The sequence below is a fragment of the Zingiber officinale genome, chromosome 10B, assembly GCF_018446385.1.
Source record: "Zingiber officinale cultivar Zhangliang chromosome 10B, Zo_v1.1, whole genome shotgun sequence".
Taxonomy (NCBI): Eukaryota; Viridiplantae; Streptophyta; class Magnoliopsida; order Zingiberales; family Zingiberaceae; genus Zingiber; species Zingiber officinale.
This window is the reverse complement of record NC_056005.1, coordinates 43,688,388-43,705,891: the sequence shown is the minus strand read 5'-3', so window position 1 is coordinate 43,705,891 and position 17,504 is coordinate 43,688,388. Positions and strand designations below refer to the sequence as shown.

Below are 17,504 nucleotides of genomic sequence, written 5' to 3'. Positions count from 1 at the left end.
ACCTCTATTACTTTGACTCTTCGTACCCCTCCGTACCCATGTCAAATACCATAAATCGACCAAAGCTAAATGGACATCCATTATATGTATTGACCACAGAAATGATCCCCCTATTGTTAAATATAAAAGGAGAGAACAAAAGCTTTTAAATTACCTGGCCTAGAACTCCTGTAATAGAAGATTGTCGCAATTGCTGTTGCAGCAGAAGCTGTTGTTGATGTGTTAATTGCATAATCTTTTGTCTCTGTTGCTGTTGCCGTTGTGCCTGTTGCTGTGGTGACGGGGTATTCATAATGTTTGGATCAGATCTAGGTGAATTAGCATATGCCATTGGAGGTGTTGATGGATTATCAAAAGCAGTAGCATTGGATGGCGATGGAACAGATCTTGCAATCAACTGTCCTCCAGGTGTCTGTAGCATCTAAAAACAGAAATGGCATAGAAGAAAGAATTTGTTAGAAAATGATTCTAGATCCAGAAACATATTAAGAGATTAAAAGAAAACGCCATGAAGAGATCAACATAAGTTCTTTAGAATATATGTACATAGTGGCTAAGACCTGCTTTGGTTCATCAGTACATCAAATTCAAATACAGAGATGAGCAATCTATGCTAAACGAGTTTCATACTGATTACTAGTGCCAATTTTTAGCTTTCTAAACTACGTCCATAATCATCATTGATCCATAAGTTATTTCTACCAATATGTCAAAGTTCTATTTTAAGGTTTATTAGTACTTTTGAACACTAATGTATCTCAAAATGGAGTAGTTAAGGTAAAATAAACAGTTCTGGAGGGCTACTTGGTAGATATTTATGGAATTTTCATATTGAAAAAGAAACTTGTTGTCCTTTTATCTTTCTAAATTCTAACATATAGTAAACTTCTCCAAGCAATAGGTTGTACATTAATATGATGAGTAACTAAAATAAAGAAAGAAATTATTGAGACCATTATATTTTAATTTGAGCTCAAAACTATGGAAGGAAAAGAGAAACTCATCAAACCACAAATCTTGTTTGTTTCTATGTCAAAGATATTACCACCGAGTATACTTGGTGGTTATAACTTGTGGCAATTACTTAATTTAGTATAAATTAAGAAACAATAAGTTGAACTTGTTATACTACTTCCTCTAATTGTTTGTCTATTCTCCATCCCCCTCCTAATTATTAAGTACAACTATGCTACATTTAAAATAAGTATCCATATCACACGAGAGAAAGGCATGAGCCTTGTAGACAACAAAAGAAATTATGAGAAAGACAGATTTAAGTAATGCATAAATGCACAAAAAGGAATCTTCAAATCTTACAAGTAACTCCAGAAATTGATCACAGATTTGTTTAAAATTAGAGAGCTGCAAGATCTTTTTAACTAAATTTTGTCATAGAACCACTTCTAGAACATTCATTGTCATTTGAAGTTCTTTACTGTTCATCTTCATTTCACAATTAGTTAATCTCCTTATGTGCAACAAGATAAGTGAGATTTGTCAAAATTATGGAGTCCAAATATGTCTATACAGAAATATATGACAAAGACACTATTTTGAAAAAGCAGAACCATCCATTGATAAAGATATATAAATAATAAATAAATCCCTCTCTCTCTTTTCTACACACACACATTTAGCAAATACAACAACCAAGCATAATCCCACTAGGCGAGGTTGACTATATACATTCAGCAAATACAATAAAAATATCAACACCATGCCCTATGAATACCAAATACCTTTAATCAATAAATTTAAAAAAAGGGTTATATCTCTATTTGGGAACTTAAAATTTACTAAACCTATTAGAATATTGACCTGCAGTACTTCTCGAGTAGATGAAAATGCAGGAGTATTTTTCTCACAAGAACCTGCATAGAAGCAGTAAAATAGTATGCTTAAACAACATAATCTCAACAAACAGAATACAAGCTTAAAGCCATCCCTCAACATAATCTCAGCAATAAACTCTCATCTTACATGCATGATCAAGAATCAAAAAAGTCTTGCAAATAACAACTGATAAGTGTTAAATACCAGAATTATCAGCCAAATTCTGTGCACCATCACCAAATGAAAGCACATCTGCCAAATGGCTAGGAAGAGAAGTTGGGAGTTGCCTCTGATCAAATGGAATTCTTAACCCTACATAGATTCTTTGAATAAGGTGCATATAAAGTAGGAATGATGAAATGGTTATAATATATTGTAGATTTGGTCTTTTGCATTAAGTTAGAAGCTTACTTAGTAAAAAAAATGAAATTTAAATACCTTCACCCAAATTCACAGCTGCTCTTAGTAAATTTTCTTGCTCCTGAATTTTTGCAGCTTGAACCTTATCCAAAGTTGGAACAACTGTGGATCCTGGATGTGATCCCAATCCATAAGTTTTACGACAATCAGATATAACCGTCTCTGCAGCTTCACAAGCTGCTCCAATCATGTCAATTCTAGCCTGTTATATGCAAGCAGAATATTTGTACAAAAGCAATGCAGACATATAATTGGGATATCAATAAAACAAAAAATTGTTCTGTTTTCAACCTTTATATCACCTTCAGTTTCTCAATTTGTATGTGTACAGGGTGACCAGATATTCCATATAATAATTGCTCTCTTTTTGCAATATCCTCAGCTTCCATCTCTGGAAACAACTTTGATGACAGCATTACAGGTAACACTGAGATGATTTGTCACATGTCAACAGCAACTCAAAGATACTGTACCAAAATTTAGCAAAGAAGATGCAAGATAGAGAAATGAGGAAGATTCTAAGGCTAAGAAACATGGAGAAGCATTTGAACAAAGAGGTAATGTTATGCTTGTCTCGTAGAAAACGGAGCTAATCCATGTTTATGGGCCATCTTACTAGAGAGACTCCATGACTGCATTCCATAACACTATTAATCTTTGTGTTTGACCACTTCATCTAACAAAACGAAACAAAATACACCTTAGCAATAAACTCATGACCTCCCTCTTTGGATATATGCAACATCATATACCTATTCATACCATCACTACCATCATTTGTTTATCTTACATGGAGTATCCTGTACCACTCATATCGTCACCGCCAATTGTCAAGTACTTTTGCAGAAAGGGGAGCCAATACAAGTGTCTATGTACTATGTGCCTTCTTTCCAAAAAGAAAGAGAAAAAAAACCTCCTTGATTGCATTCAATATCCATACTGAACTATGTGCCTTGAAACTTATCTAGTCTGCTGAAATGTAACAGAATATACCAATTTCTCCCTCTTATGATATACGAAGTTTCCTGTACCTGCTCGTACCACCATAACCATCATATGCTTTTCTGTTTGTTTTACATGAAGAAATATATACCTGCACATACCACCACCACCATGTGCATTGTTATTTAACTTATATAAGGTGTTCTATGTGTGAAAATTGTCAATGTTAATATCCAATTTTGGATCAGCTAAATGCATTCTATTCCTACATTGAACTTTAAATAGACAATATCTTTCTCTTTGGTTTCCCTCTGTTAGACCCCGTGATTGTTTTGATGTGATCAACCAAGTTGGTTAGGTCTGCTTTGTGTTTAATCCCTGTGTCTGAATGTGCAAGAGCTTAGGAGCGCAGGAAGTCGAGCGGAAGACGCAGCTAGCGAGAAGGACGGCACGGGAAGAGAGCCGACGGGCTCGGTGCGTCCGAAGGACGAGAGAGCTGCGGAAGAGTACACCGGTGGGCGAGAAGAACGTGCACGGCGTTCGAGGGACGTTAAGCTGGGGAGGAAGGCTACTCGAGGAGAAGGCCGGAAATTGGGTTCGGGTGAGCCCTATTTCGGTTGGCCGAAATCACCCAAGCAAACGGAGCTTCGGAAGCCAAAACGAAGAGGAAAAGGAGTCAAAAGAGGCTGGAAACTATTTATATCATGCAAGCAGGAAGGTATTTATAGCAGGAACCTTGAAGGCGCCTTAAACATGCATTGAAGGCGCCTTCATTGCTTGTTGGAGGCGCCTTGAGCCAGGTCAAAATGACCGTTGAGGTTCGGATAGAGTTCTATCCGAACAACTCATTGGAGGCGCCTTGGACCCCTGTTGGAGGCGCCTTAGACCTACGAGATAGAGTTTTCAGGGCCTATAAAAGGACCCCTGGACCTAGGAATTAGATATCAATTATTCAATCAACTCTGTATTCATTCCTAGCAATAGTTCTGAGCTGTTAGAGTGTAAAAGGCTTCTCCGCCTTCAGTACAGGAGACTTTTTCTAGTGTGCTTTTAATCGCCCTGGATTAACAACCTTCTTGGTAGTAACCAGGTTAACTGCTGAGTCTCTGCTTTATTTCTGTTTCTTTATTTCAGTTATTTTATTATTGCTATTGCATTGATGAGTTGAAAGAACGAGGAGAGTATAGTTTTTATTTTTCAGGCAATTCACCCCCCTCTTGCCGGCCTCCGCTGCACCAGCAAGTGGTATCAGAGCCCGACAGCCTCAGAAGGACTAACCGCCGACTGAAACACAAAGATCAAGACGATGGCCGGCGCAAACATTCATCCCCCAAAGTTCGACGGAGACTTCACTACTTAGAAGCGAAAGATGGAGGTATTTTTTAAAATTGAATTTGATATACTTTTAATAATGAAGTATGGATATGCAACGCCAAAAGATAAAGAAGAGTGCAACTGGACGAAGAAGGAGCAGGCCGATTGCGTGACCAACAGAAAGGTCGAATTTCACCTGCTCAGTGTTCTGCCGCCCCAGGAGGTAAGTCGGATCGGAAGTTACGACTCCGCCAAAGACCTCTGGGATAAATTCCTGGAGCTCCACGAAGGCACCTCAGAAGCAAAGCCAGCAAGGCGCAACATCCTCCGGACCCAGTTTACGAACCTCCGGATGAATAATGGCGAGAAGGTAGTGCAACTCCAAGCAAGGATTAAGGAGCTAATAACTCAACTAAGCAACCTTGGAGAAGAAGTAACGAACCGGGACTCGATCTGGTACGCGCTCAGCGCCTTCCCGAGAACTCCCGAGTGGGCCTTCTTAGTAGATGCGTACTACATCTCTAAGGACTTCGAGGTAAGTACTTTAGAAAATTTATTTTTAACTTTTGAACTTCACGAATCTCGGATTGCAGAGCCCAATGAAGTGGAGAAAACAAGTCAGAATATTGCCTTAAAGATAAGAACAAATGATTCTGACTCTGAAGCCTCGATCGACGAATCCGAAGCGACACTATTAGTAAGACGCTTCAATAAATTTTTTAATTCTAATAAATTTAAATCGCAGACAAAGAGGCATCAGGAAAGAAAAAGAACGGTTCGTTGCTACAACTGCAACGAAGAAGGGCACATCAAAGATGACTGCCCAAAATTAAAAAAAAAAGAGAAAGAAAAGGAAAAAGACAAAGTACAAGAAACCAGAATCCTTCAAGCACAAGAACCTGAAGGCCACTTGGTCAGATTCGTCTTCTTCCGAATCAGACGTTGAAGCCTTCTCGGGGTTAGCGCTAATGCTAACCATCAGCTGGAAGAAGAGTCAAGCTCAGAGATGAGCATAGATGAAGGGGGAGGAACATCAGAAGAGGAAAGCTGCAGTGAAGGGGGAGCATCACTAAGTCAGGTAAGGTACGTGCTCTACAATTTATTAAGTCTCTTTCTAAAGATTTATTCAAATTAGAAAAAGAGAATGCTGACTTAAATAGAATTTTATATAAATTGAAATCAGAAAATGATAATTTAAAATTAGAAATTAAAAATTTGAAAACTGATGCATGTTTTAAAACAAATGTTTTTCAAAAATCAAAACTTAAGATTTATGGAAAATTGAATTGGTATATAAGAAAGCATCAGGGTCAACTCAGAAAAATTCCCAAGAATTATGTACCCCCTAAGTTTCTGATTAATCCAGTAGAAAGGAACCTCTATTGGGTTCCAAAAGTTTTATTAGAATAAATTTCTCCTATTATTAAAACTTTCAGCAAGAAAGTTAAACGTTAAAATTTCTTTACGAGGCATTGTCTAAGGAAGTGGTTGTTGCTCCAATAACCAAGAAGGCCTAGTGCCTTGTCACGACCTGGAAGCTGAAATATTGAAATAAAATGTTTAATAAACTTTCTGAAAAAACATTAAACTAGAATTAAATAATGCTTTGAAAGTTTTTCAAAATATTGTCTTTGAAAATCTTCAAAATTTTTACTTAGAATTTTTTTTTAATTCTAAAAAGTCATTTTACTTAGAATTTTTTTTCTAAAAATTCATTTTACTTAGAAATTCTTTTCTGGAAAATTCTAAAAAGTCATTTAAATTAGAATTTTTTTTGGGAAAATTCAAAAAAAAAATCATTTTACTTAGAAATTTTTTTGGGGAAAATTCTAAAAATTCATTTTTGCTTAGAAATTTTTGAAAAATTCAAAAAATTCATCTTGCTCAGAAATTTTTCTAACTTAAGAATTTGCTAAATATTTTTTTTTAATATCATATTCTCTTATTATTACCCCGTTTTTGCTGTGATCAAAGGGGGAGAGAAAGGTACAAGTTTAGGGGGAGAGAATTTTTTTATTTGTTTTCAAAACTTTGAGTTTTAAAAATATTTTTGAAAAATTCTGTTTAACTCTTAATTAAATAGTTGCAATTTTATTTATTGCAAATTTATGCTTAAAAATGTTAGTTTAGTAATTTCTTCAAAATTACTACTTGTCTATTTTAACCCTAACTTAAACTTGGGTTGATACACATCAAAAAGGGAGAGATTGTTAGACCTCGTGGTTGTTTTGATGTGATCAACGAAGTTGGTTAGGTTCTGCTTTGTGTTTGATCCTTGTGTCTGAGTGTGCAGGAGCTTAAGAGCACAGGAAGTCGAGCGGAAGACGCAGCTAGCGAGAAGGATGGCACGAGAAGGGAGCCGACGGGCTCGGTGTGTCCGAAGGACGAGAGAGCTGCGGAAAAGTACACCGATGGGCGAGAAGAACGTGTACGGCGTTCGAGGGGCGTTAAGCCGGGGAGGAAGGCTGCTCGAGGAGAAGGCCAGAAATTGGATTCGGGTGAGCCCTATTTCGGTTGGCCGAAATCACCCAAGCAAATGGAGCTTCGGAAGCCAAAGCGAAGAGGAAAAGGAGTCAAAAGAGGCTGGAAACTATTTATACCATGCAAGCAGGAAGGTATTTATAGCAGGAACCTTGAAGGCGCCTTAAACATGCATTGAAGGCGCCTTCGTTGCTTGTTGGAGGCGCCTTGAGCTAGGTCAAAATGACCGTTGAGGTTCGGATAGAGTTCTATCCGAACAACTCATTGGAGGTGCCTTAGACCTACGAGATAGAGTTTCCAGGGCCTATAAAAGGACCCCTGGACCTAGGAATTAGATATCAATTGCTCAATCAACTCTGTATTTATTCCTAGCAATAGTTCTGAGCTGTTAGAGTGTAAAAGGCTTCTCCGCCTTCAGTAAAGGAGACTTTTTCTAGTGCATTTTTCATCGGCCTGGATTAACAACCTTCTTGGTTGTAACCAGATTAACTGCTGAGTCTCTGGTTTATTTCTGTTTCTTTATTTCAGTTATTTTATTATTACTATTGCATTTTTGAGTTGAAAGCACGAGGAGGGTATAGTTTTTATTTTTCAGGCAATTCACTCCCCTCTTGCCGGCCTCCGCTGCACCAACACCCTCTACCTCTCACACATTTAATTGTAGTCCACTAAACTTGTCTAACTATAGAATTGATTGGTCATCTTCAAAACACATTCATATCATTATAATTTATTCTCATGTTTTAACATTTATTGGAGCAATATCTAATTTCTCCTACATAACATTTTTTATTTTACCTTTTCAAATAGTTTCACATATCCATCACAAAACAAATATCGCATGAAAGAAAATAATTTGAAGAAAATAAATTGAAGATAAATTTCAAATTGATTCATCTGCAATAAAAAGGAAAGAAATTGAAAGTCTTCAAGATTAGAAAGTATTAAAGATTTGCACATCTGAATAAAATAACAAAATTGAAAATCTTCAAGAGGAAATATTCAAGATTGACACATCTACAACAAATAGAAATAAATTGGAAAATATTAAAGATTAGTGCATTTGTAATATATCAAGAATTTGATTTTTATTATTTGATAATTAATATTTTTTATTTTGGTAATAAATCATTCTTCTCTTCATCCATTTGTTCCTAGTTCCTCGGTGGTTCGACGGTTCAATTTTGGCGTTATGTCAATTGGTATCAGAGTCGAACCCTGGTGGTTTGATTTCTGTTAGAATAAGTATAAGGGTATTTTTGTCTTTTGTTATATATCTTCTTTCCTATATAAAGGCCTAACTCGTGGTTCCCATTGTACGAGATTTTAGGTTTTGCTTTGAACATGATATCAGAGCGAGGTTAAAACCCTAATTTCTTTCCGCCGCAGTCTCTGCAGCTATCATCATGATCGGATCTCTCTTCCTCATCGAGGACTCGTTTCTGCGGCAGTTCTTCCCCGAAGTGCTCAGCAAGGAGAAGGCGAACAAGAGCACGAACCAGTACTACACGTTCGATAGCCCGTTGCTGACCATCTTCACGTCGTCGCTGAACCTAGCGACGCTGGTGTCCTCCTTCTCCGCCTCGATCACGACAACGCGCGGGTGGAATCCGTCCGACAGTTTTCCTAGCCACTGCGGTCCCGCGCCATCTGCCCCTTCCCTATCCAGGAGGGTTTGTGCCACGTCTCTCTTCCGCGAGTTCTCCAGCGGCAACGGGCGGTCGGCTTCTCCAGCCCTCTCTGACTCTCGCCGCTGCTACGTTTTCCTCAAGCAACAACGAAATCTCGGCTCAGATCGGGGATTTGCTGGTTGGCCTTGGATCCCTTCTCTTACCACCTGTAAGGGGGCAAGCGACATTAGCCTGCAACTGCAGCCCCTCCCTTTTCTTCTTCTGTGGTTGGTTGATAGGAAAACTCTTCCAGCATAAGCAAGCTCACTTCATCTATTCGTCCGGTTCACAGTTCTATTCATGACTACATCTGGCGCCCCAAAGCCAGATACCTCAATCTTTACTAACCATATCACTGCACCTCTTTCTTTCGAGCAGTTGGATGGTAAAAATTATATCTCTTGGGCATCTCACATTGAGCTTTGGCTTGTTGGACAGGGTTATGAGATACATCTCACTCAAACTGAAGAAGATGTTCAAGTCGTCGATCGTCCTTTGTGGAAGAAGGTTGACGCTCAGTTATGTTGTATTATCCGAGCCACCATCCATCCATCTCTTAGGAATGTCTTTCGTACTCACAAAACCTGCAAAGCTGTTTAGACACAAGCTCAACAACTCTTTACAAACACCTCTCGACGACTCTATCAAGTTTGTGAAGATCTCATGACCATCCTCAACGCCCATCAGATTAAGGATTCAATGTCAACTTATTTGGGTTCAGTCTCTAGACTTCTTTGTGACTTCAATGAACTGCTCCCACCTGCGGCCAATCCTGTTGAAGAGGTTGAAAACGGAAGAAATTTTTTATGTCTCTGGCTTTATATGGTCTGCCCACAGATTATTCTCATGTCCGTGACCAGATCCTAGGCAACCCCACAGAAGCTACCATGGACAATACCTGGGTGACTCTTCTCCGTGTCCCGGCTAAAGTCTTGACTATGCCTTCTTCTGTTCCTGTCGACTCGTCAGCTTTGGTCTCTCGACACAAAGAACCTCCACCTCGCAAGGGTGGCAAAGGACGCCCTTGGTGTGATCACTGCCACCGACTGGGACACACGATTGATAAGTGCTGGAGTGTACATGGTCATCCTCCTCATGCTGCTCAGATCGTTCAGAGTTTTATTGCTTCTTCAGCTTCCACTTCACAGTTAACACCGGATTCGACTCCAACACCTTCCTATACTGACTTTCTGAAATGGTTTGAGAATCGTCAGGCTTCTGGTTCCACTGCTACCATTGCACACGCTGGTACTTCCTTTGCTGGCATATCTCGTTCTTCGGGTCCTTAGGTTCTTGATTCTGGAGCCACCAATCATATCATTGGTAATAAATTCCTATTTTCCTCCCTCACTACTTCTGGTAATTTGTCAATGGTCACCATGGCCAAGGTTCCCAAACTCAATCTCAGGGTATTGACATTATTCATCCTTCTTCATCTCTTTCCATTCATAATGTTCTTTATGTTCCCGACGCTCCCTTTAATTTATTATCGATAAGTTAACTTACTCGATCTCTTGATTATACCATTTCTTTTACTGATACGTCTGTTTCCTTACAGGACCGGAGTACGGAGAGGATGATTGGCTTCGGATGTGAATCTCATGGCCTATATCGGTTTCAACAACCCTCTTTTGTTGGTTCGGCGGCGACATCTCCACTACTTATTCATGCTCAGTTGGGACATCCAGGTCAAGACAGTTACATCCTAGTCTTTCTCACTTAGAGTCTTTATCTTGTGAGTCCTGTCAATTAGGTAAGCATGTTCGTAGTTCTTTTTCTCCTCGTATTGAGAGTCGGGCTATGTCTCCTTTTGCTTTAGTTCATTCTGATGTTTGGGGTCCGAGTCATGTTTCTTCTACAATGGGTCAAGGTATTTTGTTACTTTTATAGACGATTTTTCCCGTTGTACACGGTTATATCTGATGAAGGATCGTTCAGAATTATTTTTTATTTTTGAATCCTTTTTCTAACCTACGGCCCTCGAACTGCACTGGCGATGCGGCCCGTGGAACTCAACCGATTCAGCGACATCAGTGGCGTGCAACGCTACCGCACCATCGGCTTCGGCTTCAACTACGTCGCGAATCCCCACCAACTCTTCTTCTCCATTCTCATGTCCCTAATCAGTTTTGGGGTGATGTCGTACTTACTGCATGTTATCTCATCAATCGCATGCCTTCTTCCACTCTCCAGGGTAAAATACCTCATCAGGTAATTTATCCGCATCACCCTCTTCATCCTCTACCACCTCGGGTCTTTGGTTCTATATGTTTTGCTCATGCTCTTGATCCTGGCATTGACAAACTCTCTCCCCGATCTCATAAGTGTGTCTTCCTTGGGTACCCACGGTCTCAGAAAGGGTACAAGTGTTATTCCCCTACTCTTCGTCGATACTTCATCTTTGCTGATGTCACATTTTTTGAGTCGGTTTCTTTTTTTGGTCCTTCCGCTTCACAGGTCGAGGTTTCTCCTCCACCACGAACTATCTTTTGTCCTGGGCGCCTCATCATCTTCACCTCTTCGCCCTTCGCAGGTTTATCGGCCGCCTTGTTCCGCCGACCAACACTGACACTGTCGTGGGCACATCTTTGGAGTCAAATCCTTCGCCGTTTCCTCCGGTCCCATCTCCTGACTCTGATGTTCCTATTGCACTTCGAAAGGGTATGCGTTCCACTCGTAATCTTTCTCCTCACTATGTTTCTTTGAGCTATCATCGTCTTTCTCCATCCTATTATTATTGTCTGCCTTCCTTGTCTTCTGTTTATCTTCCAAAGACTGCAGGTGATGTCTTTGCCCATCCAGGATGGAAACAGGCTATGCTTGATGAAATGAGTGTCTTACAGAGCAGTGGGACTTGGGACCTCGTTCCTTTACCTCTTGGGAAGTCGGTGGTTGGTTGTCGATGGGTGTTTACAGTGAAGGTTGGTGTAGACGACACGGTTGATCGGCTTAAGGCTCGTCTTGTCGCTAAAGGCTATACTCAGATATTTGGATTGGATTATAGAGGCACCTTTTCTCCTGTTGCCAAGATGTCTTCCTATTTCTGTCAATTGCTGCGATTCGCCATTGACCTCTTTATCAGTTGGACATCAAAAATGCATTCTTACATGGTGATCTGCTCGAGGAAGTCTACATGGAGCAACCTCCGTGTTTTGTTGCCCAGGGGGAGTCTTCGGGTCTTGTATGTCACCTGCGGAAATCTTTATATAGCCTCAAGCAATCACCCAGAGCATGGTTCGGTAGATTTAATACTGTAATTCAACAGTTTGGCATGACTCAGAGAGAGGTTGACCATTCTGTCTTTTATCGTCACTCATCTACAGGTTGCATCTACGTAGTGGTTTATGTTGATGATATTGTCATCACAGGTAGTGATCATCTTGGGATTTCACAAGTGAAACAACATCTTTTTAAACATTTCCAAATAAATGACCTCGGCAAACTCAAATATTTCTAGGGGATAGAAGTAGCACAGTCTAACAGGGATCATCATATCTCAAAGAAAGTATGCAATGGATATTTTGGAAGAAACACGAATGTTAAACTCAAAGACAATCGACGGCCTTATGGATCCTAATGTCAAGCTCCTATCAAATTAGGGGGGAGCGTCTTCCATATCCTGAATGGTACAGGAGATTAGTAGGGAAACTAAGCTACCTTACTATTACTCGTCCGGATATCTCATTTGTGGTAAGTGTAGTAAGTCAGTTTCAAAACTCTCCATGCAAAGAACATTGGAATGTTGTGACTCGCATTATCCAATATATCAGAGGTGCACCAAGAAATGGTCTTTTGTATGCAGACAAAGGACATACTTGAGTCATAGGGTACTCTGATGTAGATTGGGAAGGATCTCCCACTGAATGAAGGTCCACTTCTGGGTTTTGTATATTTGTTGGAGGTAACCTTGTTTCTTGGTAATGCAAAAAGAAGAATGTTGTGGCAAGATCCAGTGCAGAAGTAGAATATCGAGCTATGGCTATTGCCAGTCAAGAACTTATATGGTTAAAACAGTTGCTTTAGGAACTAAGGTTTGGAGAGGTTACACAAATGTCACTTATATGTGACAACCAGGCCGCTATGCATATTGCCTCAAATCCAGCCTTCCATGAGAGGACAAAGCATATTGAAGTTGACTGTCACTTTGTCAGAGAGAAAGTCATATCTGGAGAAATATCTACTAGTTTTGTCAACTCACATGATTAGCTAGCAGATATATTCACTAAGTCACTTAGAGGTCCCCGAATTGACTACATATATAACAAGCTTGGTGCATATGATCTATATTCTCAAGCTTGAGGGGGAGTGTTAGAATAAGTATAGGGGTATTTTTATCTTTTGTTATATATCTTCTTTCCTATATAAAGGTCTAACTCGTGGTTCCCATTGTACGAGATTTTAGATTTTGCTTTGAACAGTTTCAATACTAGTTATCTCCATTATCCATCATCCTCAAACTTTAGCTTCACCCTTATCCACGACTTATTCACAATTTGAGACCTTATTTGTTCATCCTTGCATATCTACTTTCATATTTACCTTTTATAGTTTTCCACCTTCATCATTATTTCTTTATTTTCATCTGTTCTTGTGCCCTATCATCATCTTCGTGCATCATCATTTTGTCATCATTGTGCATCGTTGGCTTCACCATTGAAGATTGAAGAGAGAAAGAAAGTGAGAAAAAAAATGAGAGAGAAAAGGGGAAGAGGGGGGGGGGGGTGTGGTAAAAATAGCATAGTAAATTTGTGTTATTCCCCTTGCATTGGCACGAGAACTTATGGCAGCACTATAAAGATTTGTCGACTTCATCTTGTTATTTTCAGTCACATGCTCCCTCCAAGGCATCACCATCACTAGCTCATCACAATGGCAATGACCATTGTGCATCGGCTTGCAAACAACACACTGACAAAACCAAGAGCTGACAGAATTTCTAAAAAGAATTAATTGTGTTCTCCCATTTTAGTTTGTAAGAAAACGGTTGTCTCTTTTAGATTCAACAAAGTGCAGAGATTGAGTAACTGCGTTCATTGGTCTAGATCAAAACTCGAACAACTTCAACATCAAATAAAACACATTTCTTATTTTGTTTGGTCATCATCCATCAAATAAAATACTTCCTATTTTGTTTAGCCATCATTTATCAAAACAATATCATGATCAATTTAGTTACTTTACTTGCATGTTAGCATATCATATTCTCCTACATCTCAGTTAATTCATCATATTATGTTATCATCATTACGGGTTAATATTTGAATTAACTTGATGAGAGAAAACATAATACCTACCACTAATATATGCGAGATTTAAACTTAGAAACATGAGATATCAACCAATTATACTCATGTGAATGATGAGCTTGATAAATATAAGGGTTATTCTTCTGACACTACTGCCCAATTTAGGAATGGCACCTATGTCTAAAAAAGAATCTCAGTATTTTTGTGAATTATGTGTTAGAACAGATGTCCCCTACATTTGATGGGACTACGGACTCCAATGTATTTCTTGATTGGTTACGCACCATTGAAAATTATTTTGTCCAACATAATTTTCCCTCCACTGAACGTGTATGATTTGCCAAATTCACACCCATTAGACATGGCAAAACTTATTTGTGATGTGTCCAAAACATTAGAGAACAAGACGGACATAAACCCATCACATATTAGCACAAAATGAAAAGACAATTAATGAAAAGATATGCCCCACTAAACTTCAAGAAACGATTGTCTAACAAATATGTAAAAACAAAATAACCTTCCTTAAGAGAATTGAACTTGAAGATATCACCCAAAGACCTTAGTTCTCTTACAATCCATGAATTTGCCATTAAAATAAAAGAAACGTATTCAAACAAACCTCTTCACAACCTAACCTTAGAGAAACCCTCTAAAAATATTTTAGAAGAATCCTCCAATGATATTTTGAACAGGCCCTTCAATGATGCGATATTAGAAGAACCTCTTATTGACTTGACTTCTTTGGAGTCCAATTGACCAAATACTCACCATGACTTTTAAGTCACATAATATAACGCAATCATGTTATATGGAGAAGCCAAAAAGAAACTAAACACAATAAGCATCATGATTTAGTAATGCAAGATGACAGTTTAAAAAATTACAAATCACTTAGTACGATCCCTTCCATATTTACTTACATCTTTGATGCTTGTCCACCAATTGAATTAAATGTGTTATTTTCTTCTATCTACGAAACCCAGAACTCCACTTTGAATATTAGAAATATATTTATTGATACAATGGTAGAAATTGTACTTAGTAATGATTAGTATAAAATATTTAATAATACGGTAAATTTTCATATTACATTTTAGTTCAAATTTCTCCATCAAATCTACATTGGATGTATTCATACCATACATATCTTCTTTATTTGGGTCCCACTGTGAGAAAAATTGATTGCAATGTTGGTTCATTTAACTTTGCAATCTATTTAAACACAAGTTCAATTTTTAAATATGAGGATATGTTAATTTTCTTGGAAAAGTTCGAGCATTCATCTTCGTATGTTGATTTTGTTACAGATTTTGAGGAATCATCATCATCATTAATGCCTTCATGCCACATTTTAATGAAGGCATAAATATTATTCTCACCATACAACAAACTCAAATTTTTTTCTTACTCGTTGGAAAGGACGACCAAAAGGAATATTTCAAAGTCAAAGTGCAAAAAGATAAACAAAGTGCATCAATTTCTTTCTCATTAGAAAGGATGTCCAAAGAAGAAAAACAATAAAAAGACATTACTTAACAGAGTTATTCAAACAATTGTTCCTCATACTTGGAAACGAAGATCTAAAAAGAGCAATCGACAACTCGTCAAGAGTCAAGTTTTACTCAATGGGAGAAAATAGTGCAAACAAGGAAAAGAATAATACAAACAAAGAAACAAAGAAAATAATTTTGAAGAAAATAAATTGAAGATAAATTTCAAATTGGTTCATCTGCAATAAAAAGAAAGAAATTGAAAGCCTTCAAAATTAGAAAGTATTAAAGATTTGCACACCTACAATAAAAGCAAAGAACAGAAATTCTTCAAAAATAGGATATATTCAAGTTTGGTGCATCTGCAATAAATGGAAAATATTCAAAATTAATGCATCTGTAATAAATCAAAATTGATTTTTATTATTTGGTAATTAATATTTTATATTTTGGTAATAAATAGGGAATAATTATAATCCCTGATAAATTAGCCTATTTTCTTTATTCAAAATATTTATTTCTATATTTATTGTTAAGTTGAGTAGAGTCTTGTAATTTAATCATCTTAGAATTAATATTAATTTCAATTTTACTTCTCTCTGTGAGATTATCGATTCATTTACAATAATGACAATTTCCTGTCATGCTATAAAAAAAACCAGAAGTAGGGTTACCAACGTAATAGACATTATACAACATAAAAGTAATTAACAAGATAAGTTTCTTTACGAAATAATCATTTATTAAAAAATAAAACCTTCACAAATTAGGTTGCAAACTTCAGTTCATTTTACAGAACATAAAAGGTGATGTATATCTGATCTTACCTGTTGCATTTTCAGCATTTATATTTCTTGGGAAGATCACGAATGCCTTAGACACATTCTTAATGTCCTCCACTATGTTGAAGAGTTGCATGCTCACCATTGAGAATTGTCCGAGTGCATCTCGCCTGCAATGTGTACGGCCCTTTATCACATCACCAATCCTTTAAAAATCACTACGAGATTGGAGATTTATAGGATTCGTTTTTTCATGACACAAGCAAACAGCCTGCAATATTATGCATATATCTGAATATCTCCAATAGATATAGCTAAGGGATGTTAATACAGTTGGCTCCAACATTAATTTCTAGAGCAGACAATATTTATCTATGCACAACCAGCATTCTTCGAGGTAAAAACCGCTTTTGAACCTCCTATAATGAATAAACAGAAACACTGTTGTACACATGAGGATACTCTTTATCTGTTCCAAAATAGCGTACACTGCATATCAAAGTTCTCGAATAACAAAAGACAAGGAACCTGATAAGAAAAGATTTGTGAATGAACGCTGAAAAAAAGTGATATTTGGCATTTACTTAAATTGGGAATCAGAATTGATTAACTAGAGTTCTCATTCATACATCTGAATTATGGAATTGACGTGAAAGGATGTATGGTTTTGTTATCACGAGATTACGAATAGGAATCAAACATTCGGTGCCTCTGGGAAAACATCGGTAACTGAGCAACGAATGAAAACATGGAAAAGCGAAACCCTAGGAAGAGATTTTCAATAAAGAAAAGAATGCAGGTCTGCTATCACGGAAAGAAAACTTACCATTTGATGGTGGAATTGGAACGGGCGAAAGCATCTAAATCCTCGAGAATGTGAGAGACAGCTTTGTAGAGAGCAAGCGCGCGGATCTTCACCGACTCAAGGTGCAGTTGCTGTTCGACCACTGGATTGAGCCTCTCGACGTGCGGCGGAGCAACCGCTTCGACCGCGGGCGAAGGCACTGGCCCTTGGGCAGCCGCCACTGCGCCACCCACGTTCATTGCCGCTGCACAACACAACGGCGACAGGGCGATCGCTTACGTCACCCTCCCTGAGAAAAATATTCCTAGCTTCATATAAACATTAAAAAAAATGGCAAATTTCTCAATCCAGCCCCTGAATTCTTACCATTTTTCCGTAACCGCACACCCCAAATTCTAACAGCTTAAACCACCTTCTCTTTTTACGTTTTCAAAATATCTCTACTTTCATAAGGTTATATATTTTTTAATATTTTAGAATTGAAATTTTATCAATAAAAATATCTCTACATTTATTTT

At 38.0% G+C, this 17,504-nt stretch overlaps 1 protein-coding gene across 9 annotated transcripts in view; it reads right to left on the bottom strand.

Annotated features, from left to right (window-relative positions):
• The window catches only part of LOC122029424 (mediator of RNA polymerase II transcription subunit 8-like), a 42,989-nt gene extending 25,716 nt beyond the window's left edge, over positions 1–17,273 (bottom strand). For 8 of the 9 annotated variants that reach the window (XR_006125054.1, XR_006125055.1, XM_042588405.1 and 5 more), the window contains exons 1-7: positions 17,008–17,273; positions 16,227–16,351; positions 2,556–2,680; positions 2,272–2,455; positions 2,038–2,145; positions 1,819–1,871; positions 155–421 (exon numbers count right to left, since the gene is read on the bottom strand). Coding sequence is in view for 7 of the 9 variants with exons in the window: in XM_042588405.1 (XP_042444339.1) it covers positions 155–421; positions 1,819–1,871; positions 2,038–2,145; positions 2,272–2,455; positions 2,556–2,680; positions 16,227–16,351; positions 17,008–17,225 (1,080 nt within the window). In the remaining 2 variants the exon portion in view is untranslated. The remainder of the gene's footprint in view (positions 1–154; positions 422–1,818; positions 1,872–2,037; positions 2,146–2,271; positions 2,456–2,555; positions 2,681–16,226; positions 16,352–17,007) is intronic. The other variant, XM_042588402.1, reaches the window with a different exon arrangement.
• Between the last annotated feature and the right edge of the window lie 231 nt (positions 17,274–17,504).